Below are 23519 nucleotides of genomic sequence, written 5' to 3'. Positions count from 1 at the left end.
TTGTTTCTTTTTGTAACAAACTTGAGGGTTTACACAATCTTCTAACAAATATTTCTGTTAGGACACTGTGTATTATGGTGGCTAAGGGTACACAAAACTCTGAAATCAGACTGTCATGATTTACGCTTTAAAATTTGTTAGCCATGAGACCTTTGCTCAAGAAACTTACCTGTGCCAAACCTTAGGTTTCTTGCCCCCAAAATGCAGATAATTACTACTTATATTGTGGAGATCCTTATAAAGCTCTTAGGATTGCATCAGGTGCAAAATAAGAGCTCAGAAAATGCCTATTATTATAACAATAGTAATAACTATTAAGATTTTATTATGCTCACAGAGCTTAGTGCAGTCTTAGGTCATGTTACATATTTGTAAAAATTAAAAGGTCTTTTCTGAGAGACAATCGATCCCTACCACCACAAAGCACAAATACTTCTTATATACACATTCACATATTAGGCAATGCAATACCCAGTATATTTATATAAATGGAAAACAGGTCAGGATAATTTAAGCACTGATACTTTTTCACTGATGCTTACCTGAAATGAGTTTGATTAGAATATTTTCTTTAAAATAAATGAAAGCACATCACTGCTTACCAGCAACATCTATGGCTAATCAATAATAAATTCAAAGTTATTAAATTTTATATTTTATAGGTCTGTACCATTAAACTACAGCCATGTAATGCAAAAGGAACTTCTGGTTCTAGCAGCCAAAAGAAATTGGGTTGTACCTGAATGAAAACAGGAAGCTTTTATGGAAAAATATTCATACAAGTCAAAACCCAAGGACATTCCTAATTTTTTTCTTCTCATACCCCAACAAGTTCTAATCCTATCAAAAGTTACAATCAACAATGACAGCTGAGAATGAGGGATGAAATTCTTGATATCTTTTAGCCTGAAAGCTTCACTCAGGCAAACATCAAGTTAACTCACAAATGAAACATCTTTACTTCCTTCAGAACATGGTAAAAATATAGGAACAAAGTTTATTTTATCATTCCGATTTATTTTGTGCTTGTTGAATTTGGTCTCTTTTAGCCATTTTTTTTTCTTTTTTCCTGTAATGCTCAAATAAGTCACCACTGAATATATAACACCTAAGGCATTTGTAGAGATGAGCAAGGTGTTTGGCTTAACTCTAAATCCAATATTTCTTTATGTCTGACTTCCTTTTATAGAGAATATGACTGCCTATGCAAATCTTAACTGTGGATTACTTATAGACTATAAAGATGAGGAACTTAATTCCTTGATAATGTTCTATGAGCTTCCCTCATCCCTCCAAACCTATAAAAACCACAGTGGAATATGCAATTCAAGGTTGTGCCCTTTGACACCACAAACATCAGGTCTTCAGCAAAGGTGCTTTGAGTCTGGATCTGAAATGATGAAATCATGAATTAGAAATGATTCTGGTGACAGTGATATTTACCTCTTTGAGACAACCCATAAAGTTGTTACTGACTGGTGACCCTGGAAGGTCTGCTGTGCTGGGACTGCCTCCAACATAGAAAAAGTCATCAGACCCCAGCATGGTATAATCTTCTTGCGTGTAGCCCGTTGTGGTAAGAATCCCATCCACTGATATTGTCACCTAGATAACAAAGCACAGGGAAAGGACACGCTATACTCAGACCTAGATACTGTAATCCTGGGATATGCCTGTGTTGTGTTTTGTTTTGTTTTTTCATTTTGCTTTTTGCTTTTTTTTTTTTGGTTTTTATTTTTAGACCTATGGCGGAACCCATTTTCATGTCTGTTTGAGGTTTATTCTTGGATTCTATTCAACTAGCCCTAAGAAGTCTAAACTAGTTAGAGAGTTAACTGGTTATTGAACTAGTGTCAGCATCATCCCTATGGCAACTCAAAAGTTATTTAGCAGACACAAAAATGGTGTTAGTAAAATGCTTCCTAGGTTAGTTTTGCTGGTGTACATATTAGTAAAGTTTAGTCGTCTGTTATTAACTAATCACACGTGCACCTTGTTAACAGAAAAGGCGCAAGCTCTTTCCAGCAATGTCACCGTTATTGCGCAGCAGTTGTCCAGCATGCAAGTGCCTGCGTCCATGCCAAAGGGGAGGGGGGCGCAAAACAACCAGTGGAAGCGGCACACGCTGAGGTGCACATGCAGGAGGGACAGGACAGTTCAGAAAGGAAAGGAAACCGGGAGAACCAAAGGAAAACACACAACTGCTCGATGAGGAGGGAAAGATGAGTGGGTGTGGCATCTCCAGCATTCCCAGATCAAGGGTGCATGCCATGCGTCATGAATGGTCTGAGGCTGGCTGAGCTTGCGGTCACTCGGGCCAGCCACCATTTTGTCTTATCCCGTGTTAAACCACAGCTGGATGCAAAACGTTCGAAACGTTAACGATGCCCCTACAGGTGAGTTGGAAAACAGAAGTTGACAGGAACAGGTAAAAAATAAGAAGGTCAACAACAGATGAAAAGAAGGAGGTCAAAGTAAGCAGAAGAGTACCAACCGCAGTTCCTCTTTTGTTAATGATGTCTACAGTTAAAAGAAAGAAAGAAAACACACGGCAAACCCAAAATAAGAAACAATTAGAATGATATCTACCGAACAATGTAGTTTGTTTACCATAGCGTGTCCAATGCCTGAGTGCTTTGTGGAGAAGGGGGGAGAAAGGAAATTAAAAACTGTGAACAAAATAACGATCGTTACTTAAAAAATATGATGGTCTCTACCATGTTAGTACATTTTTTGATTCAGGTAACGGTTAGTAGAATGAAACATTCCATGAATGACATGTTAGTTATTAAGCATGTTAGTAACATAGAAAAAGGGCAAAAAAATTTTACAAGAAAAAAGCAGACTAACAAATAGGCCTCCCACAGAGGTAATATTTTTCCTGCCAGTATTGTTCGTAACTTGCTATGAGACAGAAACAGACATATGGCAATGTTCCTTTGTCTCCCTGAGTATGTCGGACAGACATTTAAAAAGACTAAAAGGGACTCAAAGGCCTAAAGCTCATCAGCTGACCACTGCCACCTTCTGCCCAGAAACGGCCCCTCCCCACCCTGGCCCACCCAGCCCCTGCAAAGTCATAGGAATTGGTTGGCATTGCCCTACTACTCAATTTTACAGCATCATACAGGGACTCCTCCTCAACTCCAAAACTTCCTTCGGTCATATTGATGGACTTTAGGATCACAGTTTACTGCAATGAAACAAAGCAAAGATCCTGACACATAGAATGAGTAGAATGGATTTGTTTTTAATCTGTCCTGCCACACATGCACCCTGGCTGTATAACTGCAGTTTCCTTGGAGCTACCAATTCGCAGTTTGGTTTGTAACCTGAGCAAAGGCAAATCTAGAAAGTGGGCTCCTCAAGCCCCACCCTTCCTTCTGTGCTTCTCTCAAATGAGCCTTCGGCCTCTTGGTGAGAATCTGAGAGAAAAATAAAAAGGGAGAACTAAAGAGACACACGGATAAGAAGTCTGTGGTCTACAGCTACCCTGATGGTGGGAAACTCTCCCCCAGGGCAGGGGCGAAACATGCAGGGCCCCTCCCGTGACACTAAGGCCTCTGAAAGGTCTTGGAGGGTCTCAGGAATCCTTTACTTTTACTCCTCTGCCTCAGCTAGACTAACCCTGCACTCCTAAAATTCCTGGTTGCTTCTCTAGCTTGGACAGTTTAAGCCTTTTAGAAGCGGGAAAGAAAAGGTTAGTCAGTTAACAGCTCAGAAAGAGAAGGCTGTTTTAGTAAAGGAAAACCAGAGACAATCCGGTCATTCTGCAACTGTTCAGAGAAACAACAAATATGTTAAGGATATTAGTTTGAGATCAGCATGTACTGCAGAAAAATTAGTCACTGTCAACACTTTACAAAATGGTACATTGTAATATCATAAAATTTCAAATAGTAAGCAAAACTCATCATGTTCAATATATAAGGACAATCTATTCACTTTCATCTGAATATATATATGTATATACTGTAATAATATGTCTCAGTTAAAAGCATACAGTATATGGGGGCCCATAGATAGACTGAAAAAATGGTATTTTTCTAAAATGTAGACACTTGGAAGAATTTTTTAAAAATATAATCAAATAGAAATGGGCAATTAGAAGATGAACTGGTCTCTGCAGAGACATCTGGGGCTTAACATAAGTGTCTGTGCTAAAAAATAAAAATATCTTCATAAATAGATTCTTGAGGAGATGTGGAAATCCCCAAATTCATTTTCCCCCTTCAGGGGCTTTTTCTGTCCTCATTTCAGAGATTGGGCTGGGGAGGAAGTAGGGATCGACACAATCCTGAATCACAAACACATTGTTGTTTGATTTTTCTTTTTTTTTAACTACAAAAAAGGAACTGTGATTTAATGATCCCAATGTACATGCTTTCAAATGATCACCATGAAAACTATAATTTAAAATCAAATAAACAAAAAACCAAAAACACAACAGAATCACACACGTCACAGGAAGGGCAGGTCTCAGGGATGACCTTGCAGCCCTCTGGGAAACTGTCACATGTTGATGAGTCAAAACAGCCTTTGGGCCCCTGGAACTTTCTAGATATGCCCCTGCTCAAGTATGGCAGGAAGATTTATCTCAGAAGAAGAAAAAGCTAATTTGTAAGCGACTCTGAGGAGCCCTATCTCATGTTGTTAGGGTTTTCAAGTACCACACAAACACAGCTGTAGCGAGAAACAAAGCCAGTTACTCTCTTATCCACTGCGCTGTTACCTGACGCAGATTCCTGGTGACTTTCACATCATGCCAGGCATTATCATTAAACTTTCCATTCACGGGCTCCACCAGTGCTTCAAAGGCCCCTGATCCCAAATTAATGACCAGAGAGACAGCTCCATTTTTCAGGGCGAGATTGACATAATCGGCTGATTTCCCGGTGTGAAGCATCAGTCCGTTCCTCTGAAGGGTTTTAAAGGACAGAGTTATTTCATCGCTGCTGCTTTGAATGGGGTTTTGAGACAAGTCGTAGCAGAAGTATTCCGATCCCTTGAAAGTGGCAATATATTCTTCTTTTCCTGGAGGAAAACAGATACACACATGCATAAGTAAAGAAAATATACTATGCAAATTACCAAATCTTAACAGAAATGATCACTAATCAGCCCCCAGATTAACTCTTTGTCTAGTTAACATTCATGACAAGAGCCTTGTCAGAGTTAAACAGCATTGTGAAAAAGTGAAAGGGTTAGTCACTCAGTCGTGCTCGACTCTTTGTGAACCTGTGAACTGTAGCCTGCCAGGCTCCTCAGTCCATGGAATTCAGGCAAGAATCCTGGAGTGGGTTGCCATTCCTTAACAATACTGTAGGTGGCAGCATATTTTTAAGAAACGTCAGCTATTGGGCCATCAACTGCAATAGCTAAATCTGACATTCTTGAAAATTCAATTAATTTTTAAGTATCACTGCAAGAGCTCTGATCAGAGCAAGTAGCTCTGTGATATCTCCAGGGCACGAGTCAGGTACCATAAATACATATTGGATGGTTCTACTCTGCTGGCAACAATGGATTCCAAGTGTTTGCAATATTCTCTCCACCCAACTGAGGTTATTTTAATTTTCAGTGAGGTATTTTTTTCAAAAGATCTTCTCAGTGAAGAGCCACATATTTCCACCATTGAGAAACCATAACAAATTATCTGGTGAGGGGAAAGTAAAGAAGAAAAATAACAGAATTTGGTCTGGGAGTGAATAGATTTCTTATAGAGCAAATGAACTTTTTTTCTCCCTGGGTGGAGGGGACAGTGATAGAAGGCCTAATGGCAGAAGCTGGATTTTTTGTTCATTCTCTGATCTCACCAAGCAGATGGCAAGACTGGCTTTTATGAGACTGGTAAGAATTCCAGCACATTCTCAGGGGAATAGCATGTAAATGAGGTCTCAACATTTTCTATATTTCTCAGTCTTCTCCACATTTATTTAGGGGTAACAACGTGGATCCCACAAAATGTTAAATCAAACAGAAATGGTGGCTATTTGGAAAGAGCAGTCTTTTCCCACTAATTAAGTGAGTTTAATCAACGGAAAAGTAGAAGCCAAAATCTCCCTCAACTCTCTAGGCAATGATGGCATTGTACCAAGAAAAATGAGACCGTATGGTCTGGACTCAGCTTCTAATAAACTATAAACATAGAATTACAAGTGGTACTATAGAATCTGTTTCACTGGTAATACAGCATCTCTACTGTGCCCACTGGAGGGTTCAAAGCCAACAGGGGTCTCACTTTTATCTTTATCCTGGCAATAGGATTTTAACTCAGGACTACTTTCATTCAGTAGACATATACGTCATGTCTTTGCATTGGGGCTCAAATTAAGGTCTCAGCTCATCAGGGTCCAATGACCTGACTCTCTGGATACAGAAAGCATTGTAACAAATACAGGCAAGCAAGGCAAGGCACTGAGTAAGATAGTGAGCACCAAGAATTTTCACAAGAGAGTGAACCCTTGAGGAAGAGTTATTACCTACTAGTAAACTATTAGTGAAGACTAGTGTTCAGGCCAAATCCACTACAGTCTAGTCAGAGTCATAGCAATGACAGCCCGATCCATACTAAAGGGTCCCTTCCCTTCACATACTCAAATTATCAGCTGAAATCCGCAAGTGTAAGCCCAGTGCTAGTCCTCAGCGATAGTGGAATGACCAACACTGACCTAATCCCTTTCTCTGAAAGTCTACGGTTTAAGTGTTTGCTTCTCAGGTCAGTTCAACATGGCAAATGGCTTGATATTGGGAGCCAGGACAACTAAATATTTATGATATAATGAAGGAAAAAAAAAAAAAAAACATAGGCTAAAGTATGAATTTAGATCCTAGCGGGCCACAAGTTAACTGTACTGGGGGGCAATTATGCATCTTTTAAAATTTCAATTTCTAAACATGGTTAGTGATACCAGTCTCTCAGGATATAATGAGATTATGCTGTACAGACATCAGGGAAAGTTGGTGGGCACTAGAAATGGTAGATGTCTTCCTCCCAACCTAACTAATGTAATAAATATGATAAATGATCTAAAACAAATAGCATATGCCATATTTCATTATGAAATCTAGAAAACTCTCTTTAAGATCAGTTATAGAACAAGACGCCCGCTATCGACATACTGTGCTTCAAGTCCTAGCTAATGTAGGAAGAATAGAAAAACTTAAGAGCATTATCAAGAGTACAAGTGGAAAAAAAATCACATTAGGAAATATAATTGTACAACTGAAAGACCAAAAGTATCTTCAAAATCTATTAGGTTTAAGATACTTCAGAAAGATTGCAGGGTTCTATGAACTGGGGAAAACCGATGTTTTAAACATATAAACAGATCGATAGATTAGGTGAAATTCCAACAAAAATATCCATGATTTTTTTTAACGAATTTGAAAAGCTGCTTCTATAAGTTCTATAGGAAAACAAAGAGCCCAAAATAGCCAAGATAGATCAGAGTAAGAATATTAAGGAAGTTTCCTGTGTAAAGATGAACAACTATTAGAAAATCATGATAGCAAAGATAATTCATTAGGATAGACAAAAAGAGAGAATAAAGATAATAATCAAACTAAAAATAATCTTATGCGTATACGAAAATGATTTACGTCGTCAGGCATTGCAAAAAAGTGAGAAAAGTACAGATTAGTCAAAAAGTGGTGTTGGGACAACAGGTTAACTACATGAATAAAGTGGAATTGAATATTTACATTATTTTGTTTACAAAAATCAATTCTCCATGGACTAAGAACATAAATTAGTGAGGTAAATCTGTAAACTTTTTGTTAAGACAAGAAATTATGATATGGAGGTATGGAAGGATTTATTAAATAGGCATACAAAAACTAATAAAATATTGATATATTCAACTGCATTAAAATTAAGAACACCTGTTTATCAATAATACCATAAAGAGAATAAGAATCTAAATTAAGTTGGCAGAAAATACTTTCATACCATATTAATCTGCAAAGGACTACAATACAGGATTTGCAAACCATTCTGATAAATCAGTTTGGAAAAAAAAAGATGAAAAATGGGAAAATTGGCAAATTATGCTTGGATACAGCTGAACAACAACAACAATTTCATAGAAAAACCAGTATATACTATTAGAATAAATAAAAATATGTTCAATTCTTTGAGTCTTCAGGGAAAGGCAAAACTCAAATTCAGAATTCATTTTGCAGCCATGAAATTGACAAAAATTGACAAGATAGAAAAACGCCCGGTTTTGTAAAAGCTATGGAAAAATAGTCATTGTTATCCAATGCTAATTAATGAGAGTGCTGATGAGTTTAAAATCGACCACCTGCAATAAGCACTATTTGTCCTTATGCTACCCCCATGGGAACATCACATATTATAAAGGTATTGGTCTTCAGAAAATGGTTACCATAATCAATAAAAATAACATTCCCAATTTCTTTCAATCCATTACTCTCTCCTCACTGTTCTGATCATTTGATGAGTAATAGGAATATGGAGCCAAGAGAATTCAAGGAATAGGGAGCCAAAAGAATTCTGGCTCATATCCATATACATACATCAGATATGGTGAGATTCACTTTCTGAAGGGGATATTTGCAAACTTTTCATGCCCATTGAATACTCAGAAGAGGTCTCTGAACCAAAGGGAGTTTTAGAGATCTTCTTCTAGCCCGAGTTTTTAGTTTATATCATTCGGAAAGTGATGCACATGAAGTTTAAATGACTATCAAATTCAGAAAATGCCAGTCACAGAAGAGGACTTGAATTCAGCCTGCTACCCTTAAATACTAAATAACAGAGACGGGGTCCTTGAAGAGGCTTGTTGCTAGTTAAGAGGCTGTAGCATTTTATCCAGCAGACTTCACATCATTCCAAATATGATTTATGCAAAATAAATCCAGATAATGTGGCAGAGCCAAAGCGAAAGTACTAAATATTAGAGTTTATGGTTTACTAGATGGAAATCTGTGAAGTTATATGAATGTCAATAACATTTCACACCATCATATTCGTATTACTCAAAAATGAAAATATATCACTCCTTTTATGTTGTTTAATACCAAATTAAGATAATTTAAATTTTCATTAAATGCAACCATGTAGTTTTGGAAGAATTCACCATGTAGAATATATCTTTACATCAAAAAATCATAAATGAGACATGAATCTAAGCAGGGAAATATTTTTGTTATGTTCTTTTTCAAGAAAGAATTTGTTTACCATATGAGAATATGTAAGTCATTCAGTTTTCTTCAAGAGGACTATAATTCATCCTTGTTACCACACTGTCTTTATCATTAAGTTTTGTGCTATGTCAAATGCAAATGCCAAGTAGCACAGGAAAGAGTTATTCATGCTTTCCTGTTGAACAATTAAAGAAAGGGTCTACATCCATTTTAAAAGATAAGATCCAAATATCTTATGCATTTCTAATATGTTCTAAAATAATAAACATCAAAAAGATTCACAACTATAAGAAAAGATGTTCAACTTTATTAGAATTCAGAGAAATGCAAACTAAGCCATAACAAAATGTCAATACATTACACCACAATGAATAAAAAAATAAAACAAGTGAAAAAGACAAAATGTACCAAGTATTAGAATGTGGAGCAACAAGAACTCTTATGAATTGCTGGTGAGAACTGCTTTTTGAAATTAGGAGTATCTTTAAAAGATACATTTGCCTATCTTATGACCAAGGAATCTCCCCTTATAAGTATGCTGCTAAGTCACTTCAGTCGTGTCCGACTCTGTGTGACCCCATAGATGGCAGCCCACCAGGCTCCCCCGTCCCTGGGATTCTCCAGGCAAGAACACTGGAGTGGGTTGCCATTTCCTTCTCCAATGCATGAAAGTGAAAAGAGAAAGTGAAGTCGCTCAGTCGTGTCCAACTCTTAGCGACCCCATGGACTGCAGCCTACCAGGCTCCTCCGTCCATGGGATTTTCCAGGAAAGAGTACTGGAGTGGGTTGCCATTGCCTTCTCCATCTTATAAGTATACATCCAACAAAATGAACACAAGATCATCAGAATGACACACTAGGATGTTTACAGCAGCACTCTGCATAATAACCTCAAACTGAACAGTACTTAAATGCCAATCAATAGTAGAATGGATAAATAAATTGGGGCATAATTATAGAATATTATATTAAACAGCAAAGAGAATATATGGTCTATAATTACATGCAAAAATATGGATAAAACTCATAATAATAACATTGAGTAAAAAAAAAAAAGCCAGACAAAAGAGAAGATACTTATGATTTCATTTATATAAAAAAAAATAAAACTAAATCTCTACTGTTGTAAGTCACGGTCTGACTGCCTTTGATAGAAATGAAGAGGAAACTAGTTAGCAGGACGTTGGGGGTACTAGCAATGTTCTGTTCTTGATCTGGGTTTTTTTTATGTGTGTGATCAGAGTGCAAACATTCATATAGCTATACACTAATGATATGTGCACTTTCTAGTATTTATACTATATTTCAAAAAATAATTTAAATTCATAATCTAGATGACTGAGAACAAAATAAATTCATCTGATAAAGTCTTTTCTTCCTGATTAATAGGGTGATATGAGCAAGACATTACTTTATTTATAGTACTTTTATTAGTAAAAATGAAAATAACAATAGTAATAAGACCAACTATGCATCACTTTAAAACTTTTCTATGTATATCAATATCCCTTAATACCATTTGCTCTCCAGAGCAGCCTCACATGATTTAGAAAATATAAATAAGCTGCATGGATGTAATTATAATTGTTTGAGGGACCATACTCCAAATGTGCTGATTAATGGATCACTGTCTATCTGAAGGGGGTGTCTACTACTCATCATAGAAATGCTACGACAGAATTAGAGAAACATTTAAAAAATAAACTACTCAAAAACTTGATTTATTTTTCTAATATTCTATATTAATTTGCTTTCTGTTATAATACAACTGGAGAAAGAGATATCTAATGGGTGCCACTGGATTTTAGTCCTCACCAATTTTCAACTATCTTATGACTTGGACAAAAATACACAATTCTTGCTCATCTAGTTTTCTGAAGGAAAGTTCAATGAAAAAAATCTAAATTGCATAAAATCTGGGTTCTATTCTGAGGTCTAAAATCACTCAACTGAACAAGGAAGAATACACAGAAAACATGACTTCCCAGACATACCAGATAAAACAAAGAAAGCTAAATCTAGAGGATTTAGAACATGAATCAAAGTGTAAGAGTGAAGTCACTCAGTTGTGTCCAACTCTTTGCAAGCCCATGGACTGTAGCTGGCCAGGCTCCTCCGTCCATGGAATTTTCCAGACAAGAACACTGGAGTGGGTTGCCATTGCCTTCTCCAGGGGATCTTCCTGATACAGGAAGATTGAACCTGAGTCTCCCGCACCCCAGGCAGATTCTTTACCATCTGAGCCACCGGGAAACCCCAAAGTGTGAGGAAGACACTCAAAAACCTCAGGTAGGCATGGGTTATATTCATAGCAGTTCTTAGAAGAGGGATGGGATGGTCTTCGGGCGGCTCATGCGTGCTATCACACTCCTATTTAGACAAGCTGGGATTTATTGGATATATATTGAGATGATAAAAGACTTCTAGATTACATAAGGTAGTGTCAAAAGCCTTCTAAAGAAAAATTTTGAAGATATGTGACAGAATCTTCAAACATTAGGAAGGCTATTCCCTAGAGGAGCAATTCCATTTTGCAGCGAATCAGGGGTGTGAATAGAATCAAAGCATAAAAGCTATGAGAAAATATATCTCAAAATAATAGACTTTATAAGAGAGCTATCCATAGGTGGAACATTTCATTTGCTTTTCATTTCATTTCATTTGCTAGAAAACAAATTTCTCATCACAGAAAGGACTTAAACATAACCGAAACTTAACTGGATATGGCAGATGGTGTTCAATCTTTGGATGGTCAACTGAACAAGTGGATCCTTTTTAACAGCAAGAATTACTGATTTATACTTTAGAGACTGGAATATTTGACAAAAAAAAAAAAGGTTATATGACTTTTCGAGTTCACTCACAAATTGATTCTCAGAGCAGTACCCCTTCCCATTGCTTATGCTTTGGGTAAAGTCTCACTAATTTTTCCCTATGTTGTCACAACTTTCAAGTTCACTGAACTTCTTTACTAAGTGAAGGACCTGCAAGGAAATGACCCTAATTCCTAAGGCAAAGATATCTATGGTCAGAGAGAAGTCTTACTATTTCCACTTACATGGAGAATGTCAGGCTATTTTCTGAAGGCAAGAACCTGACCTACATTATTGTTCTCGATTATCTTGCTTTTCATATACACAATCCCAAATCACACAGGTTTATAAGGTTTCATTATACCTTAAAATATATTCTAAGGTTGTGCTCAACACAAACCAGGAACTAAAATCAACACATTAAAAAAAAAGTGAACAAAAACTGACATTTGAGTAAGAGACTTGTTTCATTTGTTTTACTGCTCTAGAAGTCAAATACACAAGAATATCATGCCAAAAATATTCTTGACTAAACAAAGGTACACACTAGAAGTTTACATTATTAAATTAAATAACAAGCCTGGCTGTCTCTATGAAGATAAAGCAAGCTTAGAAAAACAGAAAAAAAAGGTCTGCCTATTGAATCACATCCGGTTAAATTCTCAGTTCCTAAGAAGTGTTAACAGAAAACAGCATAGTTTTATTTGCCAAAATCCTTTGTAACTGATACATTAAAATAATCAATTGATCACTGTAAGGAAAACCAGCATTATTTTAAAGGGAGAATAGTTCTTTATCTGGACTTTCTATCAGATGAAATGTCATAAATCATTCCAAAATTTCCAATTATGATTCAACCTACAGAAATTCTGTGGTTAGCTTCTATTGTTTGCAGCAAGAAATAAAGCTTCATAAAATATTCATTCTTCATGGTTTTATTTCATTTCAGATACACCTCAAGGCAACCAATCTGGAAGTAAGTTGCCAGGTATTCATCAGATAACCCTAGAAAAATAGGCATACTTTTAATGATGATATACGTGAAGTCATTAAATATGAAAGTGAAAGACTTAGATATTATTTGACATAATGCTTTAATTTATTAGATGAAGTGAGGGCTGAACAGATAAAACCATGATCACATTAATTAATTGGAGTAGAATCATAATATGTAAACCCCCCTTACTTTCTTTATTCCAATCTTACTCTTCCTTACTCCCTAGATAATGCCATGAAATGAGCCTCTAACTAATGACCAAAAACTAAATGCCATTTACACTTGAACATACTTTAAAAAAATAAAAATAAAAAATAACAGGACACAGTTCAATACTCCAGGACAATTTTCCAATTCTATTGTGCAACTGATTTGCATTTGTTTGTATAACTGCAGGTGCTGGGAACCAAACAGGCCACTTTGTGCCTAACTGGCCTGATGACCATTCACTTCTGCACAGATCAGATGACATGCAGGAAAAGTCATAAACAAACATTCACCAGGTGTGCAATATTGTAATTTCTGGGCCTGCCTTGGGCTCAACTCCCACAGTTGAATCTATGACTAGACTCCATCATCTTTTAACCTGGTGGATATCAGTGACACAATCAAAGCAAAAACACAGCATTGTGTGTGCTGTACTTAGTCACTCAGTCGTGTCCTACTCTTTGTGACACCATGGACTATAGCCCACTAGGCTCCTCTGTCCATGGGGATTCTCCAGGCAAGAATACTGGAGTGGGTTGCCATGCCCTCCTCCAGAGGATCTTCTCAACCCAGGGAAGGCAGATTCTTTACCATCTGAACCACCAGGGAAACCCATAGCATGGTAAATATACGCTTTCCAAAGCAACTCTATATAAACTTATGATTTCTTTGGGTGTCAGTGAATGAATACCTAATAAATAAATAAATAAATAAAATATATATGTATATATAGCATATATACTATTACATATATAATTAGAGGATTACAATGATGTTTATAGCAGATTTATAGATGCTGCTAAGTTGCTTCAGTTGTGTCTGACTCTGTGTGACCCCATAGACGGCAGCCCACCAGGCTCCCCCGTTCCTGGGATTCTCCAGGCAAGAACACTGGAGTGGGTTGACATTTCCTTCTCCAATGCATGATAGTGAAAAGTGAAAGTGAAGTCGCTCTGTCGTGCCCGACTCTTAGCAACCCCATGGACTGAAGCCTTCCAGGCTCCTCCATCCATGGGATTTTCCAGGCAAGAGTACTGGAGTGGGGTGCCATTGCCTTCTCGAAGATTTATAGATATCCTGTATTTAAACATATATATATAAACATTCCTCATTTATACTATTCCTCATTATACTATGGAGGCAACCAACCCACTCTAGTATTATTGCCTGGAGGATCTCATGGAAAGAGAAGCCTGGCAGGCTACAGTCCATAGAATCACAAAGTCAGATACGATTGAAGCAACTTAGCACACACTCACACATTTATACTGATCAGTATAAACTAAAAACACTTGGATTTTATTTATTTATTTTTGACTGTGCTGGGTCTTTGCTGCTTTGAGAGGACTTTGTTTAGTTGTGGTGAGAGGGGGCTACTCTTTGTTGCAGTGCAAGGGCTACTCCTTGTGGTAGCGTCTCCTATTGGGGAGCACAGCTTCTAGGTGTGTGGGCTTCAGCAACTGTGGTCACACTCTCAGCAGCTGTGGCTTGGAGGCTCAAGAGTGCAGTCTCAACAGTTGTGGCACATGGGCTTAGTTGCTCCACGGCTTGTGAAATCCTCCCAGACCAGGGACTGAACCCATGTTCAATATTTTATATACTTATTTATATATCATTGGCAGGCAGATTCTTATCCACTGTGCCACCAGGGAAGTCCAGGAACACTGGAATTTTAGAGTACCGCACTTTGCACCAGGAGAAGGGATACTGGAAAACCATGGTGTGTCTTTGATCTTAAGGCAAAGAATATTGAATGCAAAAAGTCACACATATAAAGCCTAGTATTGAAGTTCAAATTGAGAGGGAGATTAATAATCCATTCAGGCATCATTCTGGTCAAACTTTTTTTATTTTATTCCATGTACAATGGGAAGTCATTGGAGCATTGCAAGCTGAAAAGTGATAAGATTTGATCTGCATTTTAAAAAGTTCTCTGACTTCTATGTAGAGATTGGATTCTGGATATGTATGAAAGCGACAGCAATGAGACCGATAGTTATAAAGTTATAGATCATAGGAATGGGGGCTATAGAGTCATATACAACTGGGTTTGAATCCCACTCTTACATTGCTACTGCTGCTAAGTCGCTTCAGTTGTGTCCAACTCTGTGCGACCCCATAGACAGCAGCCCACCAGGCTCCCCCATCCCTGGGAGGCTCCAGGCAAGAACACTGGAGTGGGTTGCCATTTCCTTCTCCTACTCTTACATTATGAGTACTTAAAGAATAATCACTCATCTTAAAAATCTGTTTTCTGATCAATGAGTGGAGGCATAGGAGCTATCTACATCCATGATGGTTAGTTGTGAGAATTAAGTAATATAACACATGTGTAATAAATTTATTAAAATCAAAATCCAAGGGATATATTCATGGTATATAAACATGAAAGAATATTTATTTATGCATTCATTATATTTCCTCAATCACTGATTTTAAACATGCACACACTGTCACTTCCTTTCCCCATCTCTTAATGACATCCTGGGCAGACTTACTAAATCTCTGGTCTTTTGGTTATTAAAGACTCAGGCTACTTGATAACTTTCACCTCAGATATGATATAAGTTTCATCCCTCAATTCACAGTCTGAGCTGAGGAACAAAGGGAGGATGTGGTGTAACCACAGACATCTTTTTACCAGCTGCCTTAAAACCTGGCCCTTCCAGTATATTGGGATGGAGTTGATGAGAGGAAGAGAATAAGACAGAGGCCACTATTGCAGTCTCCTTCTATTGGTTGTAACTGCTTCTTTGATTCACCCTCCCTGACCTCTAATGCCCTTGAAATGGTAGACTCAAGTGTGCTTTAGGACCTCATCACTGCATTTTCCAAACATAATGAGACAGACAGAGAGGTGGGGATGGGCTTGATTCATCTGGCCCAACTTGCTTCATCCTCTGGTTCCAACACACTGCATCTGGCTCCTGTCATGCCCTGGCCCCGCAGCCCAGCAAGTGGCCTTCTTGTGAGTAATACTGGCCAGATGGTTCAAGCTCCAGACTAAAGAAGAGCGTCTGCATGACCCACAGAATCTTAGGCATCCTGGCTACACCAGATGTTGTGAGTGTAAGCTATCCTCCTTTGTCTCTTTCCATCCTGCCAATTCCCTTTCTCCTCAGTAAGGCAAAGGCAGGTCAGCAAGTTTGATGCAGACACTGTCATGCATCAGGAATGTAGACACAGACAAGCTTCTATGGCAGTCTCTTCTCTGTTACCTCGGGCAAAGGGAACAGACTCTCCTTGGACAGTATATTTTCATGAGGCCTATTATCTACTGACACTTCGGTCCACTCACTCAACTAATGCTTGGGTAGATAAGGAAGGTGGGAGGTAGGGAGGCAGGAATTGGGTTCAGTTCAGTTCAGTTCAGTGGCTCAGTCGCGTCCGACTCTTTGCAACCCCATGAATCTCAGTACGCCAGGCCTCCCTGTCCATCACCATTTCCTAGAGTTCACTCAAACTCATGTCCATCGAGTCGGTGATGCCATCCAGCCATCTCATCCTTTGTCGTCCCCTCTTCCTCCTGCCCCCAATCCCTCCGTGCATCAGGGTCTTTTCCAATGAGTCAACTCTTTGCATGAGGTGGCCAAAGTACTGGAGTTTCAGCTTTAACATCATTCCTTCCAAAGAACACCCAGGGCTGATCTCCTTTAGAATGGACTGGTTGGATCTCCTTGCAGTCCAAGGGACTCTCAAGAGTCTTCTCCAACACCACAGTTCAAAAGCATCAATTCTTCAGCACTCAGCTTTCTTCACAGTCCAACTCTCACATCCACCCATGACCACTGGAAAAACCATAGCCTTGACTAGATGGACCTTTGTTGGCAAAGTAATGTCTCTGCTTTTGAATATGCTATCTAGGTTGGTCATAACTTTCCTTCCAAGGAGTAAGCGTCTTTTAATTTCATGGCTGCAATCACCATCTGCAGTGATTTTGGAGCCCCCCAAAATAGTCTGACACTATTTCCACTGTTTCCCCATCGATTTCCCATGAAGTGATGGGACCAGATGCCATGATCTTCGTTTTCTGAGTGTTGAAACTTAAGCCAACTTTTTCACTATCCTCTTTCATCAAGAGGCTTTTTAGTTCCTCTTCACTTTCTGCCATTAGGCATTGGGTTAGAGGTTGTCAAAAGATCACTTTTGCTGTCTTCTACTAAGTGCTGAGGGAGATAAGTGGCCAGTGTTTAGAGATTTTCTTTAGAGTAGAGGTTACTTAAATTCTGTTTCAAGGGCCTTTAATCAACAAATTAAAATTTGTTTATGCAAAAAATTTATCCTCAACATTCTGTTGTGAATATAAAGAAGTATGCTTTATATTGCCTGGCATATGGCGAGCAATCAGCTGTTGGTTATCGTTATCATTGCTGGTTATCGCTAGTATTACTGACTGTTTGTCCTCTGTCCATGGAATTCTCCAGGCAAGAATACTGGAGTGGGTAGCCATTCCCTTCTCCAGGGGATCTTCCTGACCCAGGGATTGAACCCAGGTCTCCTGCCTTACAGGCAGATTCTCTACTGTCTCTATCTGAGCCAACAGGGAATCCCATTACAAAAGTAAATATCATATTTTAAAGACTGTCTAGTAGTTGTTTTTTTTTTTAATCAGCTTTTTAGTTAATAATTTAATAACTAGAATTTCATTTTGGCCAATACCCTAATTTTAGGAAACTGTTGGTTAATTTAGCTTCATGCTGTAAAAGATGACTTTCAAAATGATTTCATGAGGTTTTTGTGCTTTTTTTAACTTTCATTTTTCATTCTCTAAAAAAACAAAAAAACATCAGACTGAAGATCAGGAGAGTTGAGCACTGGTTTTGACTCAGCCCCTTTCAGCTCTCTGTCCCTTTGGTCACCCCGTTTAGCCTCAATGGCCTCATTTTCCTCCCTGGCAGAGTGATATAGCTGGACTAAGTGATCCCCAGTGATTCTCTCAATTTTAAAATGTTATGGTCCTGTAACATTCTTGACTTATTGAGCCACTGTTTCACGGATTCATTCAATAAACATTTACTGAGGATCAACTTTGTGCCAAATTCTACCGCTTTCCTGCTGTCAAAATCACATAACAAGCTAGTTAAAATGTCTTTAAAGTTTTCTGGTGATGCTACTTTTACAAAGAACTTTCCACAGCAACCCCTATGTCTATCTGAGCTTCTAGAGCTACTTTTGCTCTTAGACTGTAAGGACTTAAAATTTAAGAAAAGTAAAGCAACATTGAAAGTGTTTTGTTCACACTCGATCAGAAGCAAACATTCTATTCTGATCACATTTCTTCCTTGTCCAGAAACAAATACCTTCAACAGACTTTCTGGTTCAATATATGCTGGGGTGTTAAAAGAATGCGTTTGATGAAACTTTTTTTCTCCCAAATTTAAGGCACTTTTCTATATAAGTGAAATTCCTAGAATAATAAATCACTTTAAGTAGAGGATAATATTTTACCATAAGTTTATATGAATCCATTCAGGACCATGTATATTTCTTTAATGAACGTATGAAAGGATATATCAACAATGAATAGTGTTTTCCAATCAACAATGACTAATGCTTTCCAATGGATTAGTTTGGAATTAGGAACCTTGGGTTCAGTTTCCCCCCTTAATGGGTTTGTGCTACATGACCATGGGCACATCTTTAACTGAGTCTGCGTTGACCACAGTACAATGACTATCATGATGTTGCCATGCCACACCTTCAGATTTTTAAAAAATAAGGATTGGTGATATAATGATTTTGGAATCATGATTATTAATTATATACTGATTCTTCCATAACCTCCCCACACCCATCTATCATAGCTGTGTTGAAAGCATCATAAATCAACACTGTCAAGCTCAGCATTTCTCAAACCAGGTTTCTCATCTGCTTTGAATACTGTTTTCTCAAGTCTCCCAAGAATGGTACAAAACTATACCTTTCTAGATACACAGGAGAGAAGTTATTCTGTTCAATAGATTTCTTAGGTCTTTATTTCTTTCCCAACACCAGCAGAGCTCTAGCTTAATGCAAATATATAGAATTTATCGGAAATAATTCGGAAGTAGTTTACAGAATAGAAGGAATTGCTGACCCATGAAGTCTTGGTAGGGAAGAAACGTGGGGAAGAGCTAAGCTCCTCACAGGTTTTGGTCTCCTATAAGGCTGTATCACTCATATACTCAACAACAGCGAATCCCAGTCTCCAAGTCATTTCAGTTTTTAATTCCCCAAAGGGGATAAAATTTGATTAGCCTGGCTTGCATTGGTCAGAAATATTTATTCCCAGTTCAGATTTTTATGATTGGAGTAGGGAAAATAGGCAGGATTATAAAACAGGGGCATGTGTGGGAATCATTGTAAGAGAACATCTCATTGGTTAATACCTGACATTGTCAACAAGTCGGTATTGGGATCTAATATTAAAAGAGCAAAATTCCTAGAATGTAGAAATTATTATAATTACCTTTTTAGTGCCACCTACAATATAAATTTATGTTTTAGGCTCCAATTTTTAAAATATGGACACTGGCTGGTTTGTGATCAACAATGAAACTTCATCAGAAATGTCAGTGAGTCATATAAATGTAAATTTTAATGAACAGGAAAAAGGAGACCTATAAAGGTTACAAAAATTTCCTCTGGCATCTATAGCTAGGCACAGATGAAGCAGGGATGAGAAGGTGAGTCTCTAGACCAGTTGATCCCAAACAGGGCTAGTCATCAGAATCACCTGGGAAACATTTTAAAAAATATTACACAGTACAGGGAATATAGCCAGTATTTTATAATAACAATAAATGGAGTATAATCTTTAAACATTTGTGAATCATGATGCTATATCCGTGAAACACACAATACTGTATAACAGCCACACCTCACTAAAAAAAAAAAATAATAAGAAAAAGAAGCATATTTCTAGCACCTACTCCCTTAAGTCATACTTTAATAAGATTTGGAGTAGTACTCCTGATACTTTATTATTATTATTTCTTACTTTCCACTTATTTCCAGTAACACATTAAGCTTGAAACTCAATGTTTTTTTGTAAATTACTGGGCTGTCCCTTCCCTTACTCTCCAATGAAAGAACCCATTTCCCAACAGTAAGCACAAAATGTAGAATAACATGGATGAAATATAAATGAAGCAATCAAAAAGCAGAGGACATTCTCACTTTTTAGCTTGGAAGTCATTTGACTGATGAGAGAACATTCTGGCCAGACTGAATAATACCACCTCTTAAATCGGTAGCTGTAATTCACAATGCATCTGTTCACTTCTCGCAGTGAGCATTCTCTGGTCTCAAGGATAAGACATATTTCCACATTCACAAGCTGTAATTTTACACACTTTTTTCACCTTTTCTACCTGTTGTGAGTAAACCAAATACTGTATCGAAACAAGTCTTTTCTTTCTAAAGATCACTGACCGTGACATTTTGTGGCAAGAATATGTGGATATATTTTAGATACTACGCTTGAAATAAGTTGCCTACCCCTCATTTTCCCGCACTACATGCCCTTCTCATGAACAATTAATAAAACTGTAAAAGTTAAAGAGATCTTCTAATTCAGAGTCTTTTGAAAATTTCTTCCTAGGTACTGAGGATTCAGATCCTCTATATAGACTTTGTACTTGCAATGCACTCTTGTATTGTTTTTTTCTAGAAATGGTAATTGATCTAAATTGATTTCAAAAAGATTCACCACTCAAATTTGAAAAACACTGATTTACAAAACTACAATGAGGTATCTCACACCTGTCAGAATGGCCATTAACAAAGTCTACAGACAGTAAATGTTGGAGAGGGTGTTGAGAAAAGGGAACGTTACTGCAGTTAGTGGGAATGCAAATTGATACAGCACTATGGAGAACAGCATGGAAATTCCTTTAAAAACCAGGAATTAAACTACCAAACAACCCAGCAATCCCACTACTGACCATATATTCTGAGGAACCCATAACTGAAAAAGACACATGTACCCCAAGGTTTATTGCAGCACTATTCATAATAGCCAGGACACGGAAGCAACCTAGATGTCCACTGACAGATGAATTGGTAAAGAAGTTGTGATACATACATACAATGGACTATCACTCAGCTATAAAAAGGAACACACTGAGTCAGTTCTAACGAGGCAGATGAACCTAGAGCCTATTAAACAGAGGATAAGCCAGAAAGAGAAAGACAAACACTATATATTAATTCATTTATATAGAATCTCAAACTATGGTACTGATAACCCTATTTTCAGGTCAGCAAAGGAGACACAGACATAAAGGACAGACTTTGGAACACAGTAGGGGAAGGAGAGAGTGAGATGATTTGACAGAGTAGCATTGAAATATACACGTTACCACATGTAAAATAGATAGCGAGTAGGAATTTCCTGTATGATGCAGGGAACTCAAAGCCAATTCTCTGTGACAACCTAGAGTGGTGGGATGGGGAGGGAGGTAGGAGGGAGGTTCAAGAGGGAAGGGACATATGTATACCTATGGCTGATTCATGTAGATGTATGGCAGAAACCATCACAATATTGTACAGTAATTATCCTCCAATTAAAAACTAAATTAATCAAAATGAAAAACACCAATTTAATTCAGCCTTTTCACTCTACAGATAAGAAAATCAAGGCCCAGAGAATTTAAGAGACTTGGCAGAAAGTATGTAGCTTGTGAATATCTCAGACTGGAATATGGATCTCTGACTGAATCCTGTGGTCTTTACACCAGATTCTGTTGCATTTCTAATGCTGTTTTAAATAGGTTTGAATGGAACATCTTCACAGTTCCAGAGGGAAGAAAATATTCATTTTGAAGAATATAGGGCAGTCTGGCTCTTTCACCATGACACTCAATCCTAACTTAATCTCTTTCTCAGATAACTAGTTTTCATAACTCAAAGACAACATATGTAAAATTTTAGCTTTATAGCTTTCAAGTTGCCAGTTAAGAGTACCAATATTTTTTCTCAGCTATAATCTCAAAGTGAAGTAGTCATCTAGACTATTTTACAGTGTTTGCACTAATTATGTTAAGCTTCTCAACATCAAAATTTTAATTTTGCAGTTTATTTTGATTTATAGTATTATAATGAAAGCGATTGACTTAAACGTTCAAATATTGCCACTTAAAAACAGTGCATTTTATTTTAAATTGAGAGTATTGCCAATAATGTGGGGAAAAATCTGTATTGTTTTACAATAAAAAAAAACATAAATTGAATATGTATAACTATATTGTCAAGAATTGAATCAGTGACTCATTAGGTATATCAGACTGAGGTTATCTGATGAAATGTTTAATGTTCACAGTGGTTTTCAACTTGGCATCACAACGAAACCATCTAAAGAGCCTTCAGTTCAGTTCAGTTCAGTTCAGTCACTCAGTTGTGTCTGATTCTTTGCAACCCGATGAATCGCAGCACGCCAGGCCTCCCTGTCCATCACCATCTCCCGGAGTTCACTCAAACTCACGTCCATCGAGTCGGTGATGCCATCCAGCCATCTCATCCTCTGTCGTCCCCTTTTCCTCCTGTCCCCAATCCCTCCCAGCATCGGAGTCTTTTCCAATGAGTCAACTCTTCGCATGAGGTGGCCAAAGTATTGGAGTTTCAGCTTTAGCATCATTCCTTCCAAAGAACACCCAGGGCTGATCTCCTTTAGAAGGACTGGTTGGATCTCCTTGCAGTTCAAGGGACTCTCAAGAGTCTTCTCCAGCACCACAGTTCAAAAGCATCAATTCTTCAGTGCTCAGCTTTCTTCACAGTCCAACTCTCGCATCCATACATGACCACTGGAAAAACCATAGCCTTGACTAGATGGACCTTTGTTGACAAAGTAATGTCTCTGCTTCTAGGTTGGTCATAACTTTCCTTCCAAGGAGTAAGCGTCTTTTAATTTCATGGCTGAAATCACCATCTGCAGTGATTTTGGAGCCCAAACTGCTTCCACTGTTTCCCCATCTATTTCCCATGTAGTGATGGGACCAGATGCCATGATCTTTGTTTTCTGAATGTTGAGCTTTAAGCCAACTTTTTCACTCTCCACTTTCACTTTCATCCTTAGAAAATATTCTTGCCTCAGTTCCAGACACCCACCTCTATACCCTCATTTAATTGGTCCAGTGAGTGTCCTGGGCATGGGCATGTTTAGAAGTGATTGAATCCCAGGTGATTCAAATGTATCAACATGGAAGGGTATCATGGGTTTGGTTTAGAAAGATATGACCTAAACATTTAACGTGTAATAAGAGTCCCTTTACAAATGTACTAATTTAGTTATAATAATGTGACAAAACGTTGCAGCTCTTTAAGTTATAATCTTTAGATATGATCTGCCTGTG

The 23519-nt window shown here is 37.8% G+C and overlaps 1 protein-coding gene across 1 annotated transcript in view; it reads right to left on the bottom strand.

Annotated features, from left to right (window-relative positions):
* The window catches only part of NRXN1 (neurexin 1), a 1230870-nt gene that overhangs the window by 757384 nt on the left and 449967 nt on the right, over positions 1-23519 (bottom strand). The window contains exons 3-5 of the mRNA XM_070379598.1: positions 4733-5034; positions 2611-2634; positions 1444-1605 (exon numbers count right to left, since the gene is read on the bottom strand). Of these exons, the coding sequence (XP_070235699.1) occupies positions 1444-1605; positions 2611-2634; positions 4733-5034 (488 nt within the window). The remainder of the gene's footprint in view (positions 1-1443; positions 1606-2610; positions 2635-4732; positions 5035-23519) is intronic.

The sequence above is a fragment of the Bos mutus genome, chromosome 11 (genome assembly GCF_027580195.1).
Source record: "Bos mutus isolate GX-2022 chromosome 11, NWIPB_WYAK_1.1, whole genome shotgun sequence".
Classification (NCBI taxonomy): Eukaryota; Metazoa; Chordata; class Mammalia; order Artiodactyla; family Bovidae; genus Bos; species Bos mutus.
This window is presented reverse-complemented; position numbering and strand designations above follow the sequence as displayed.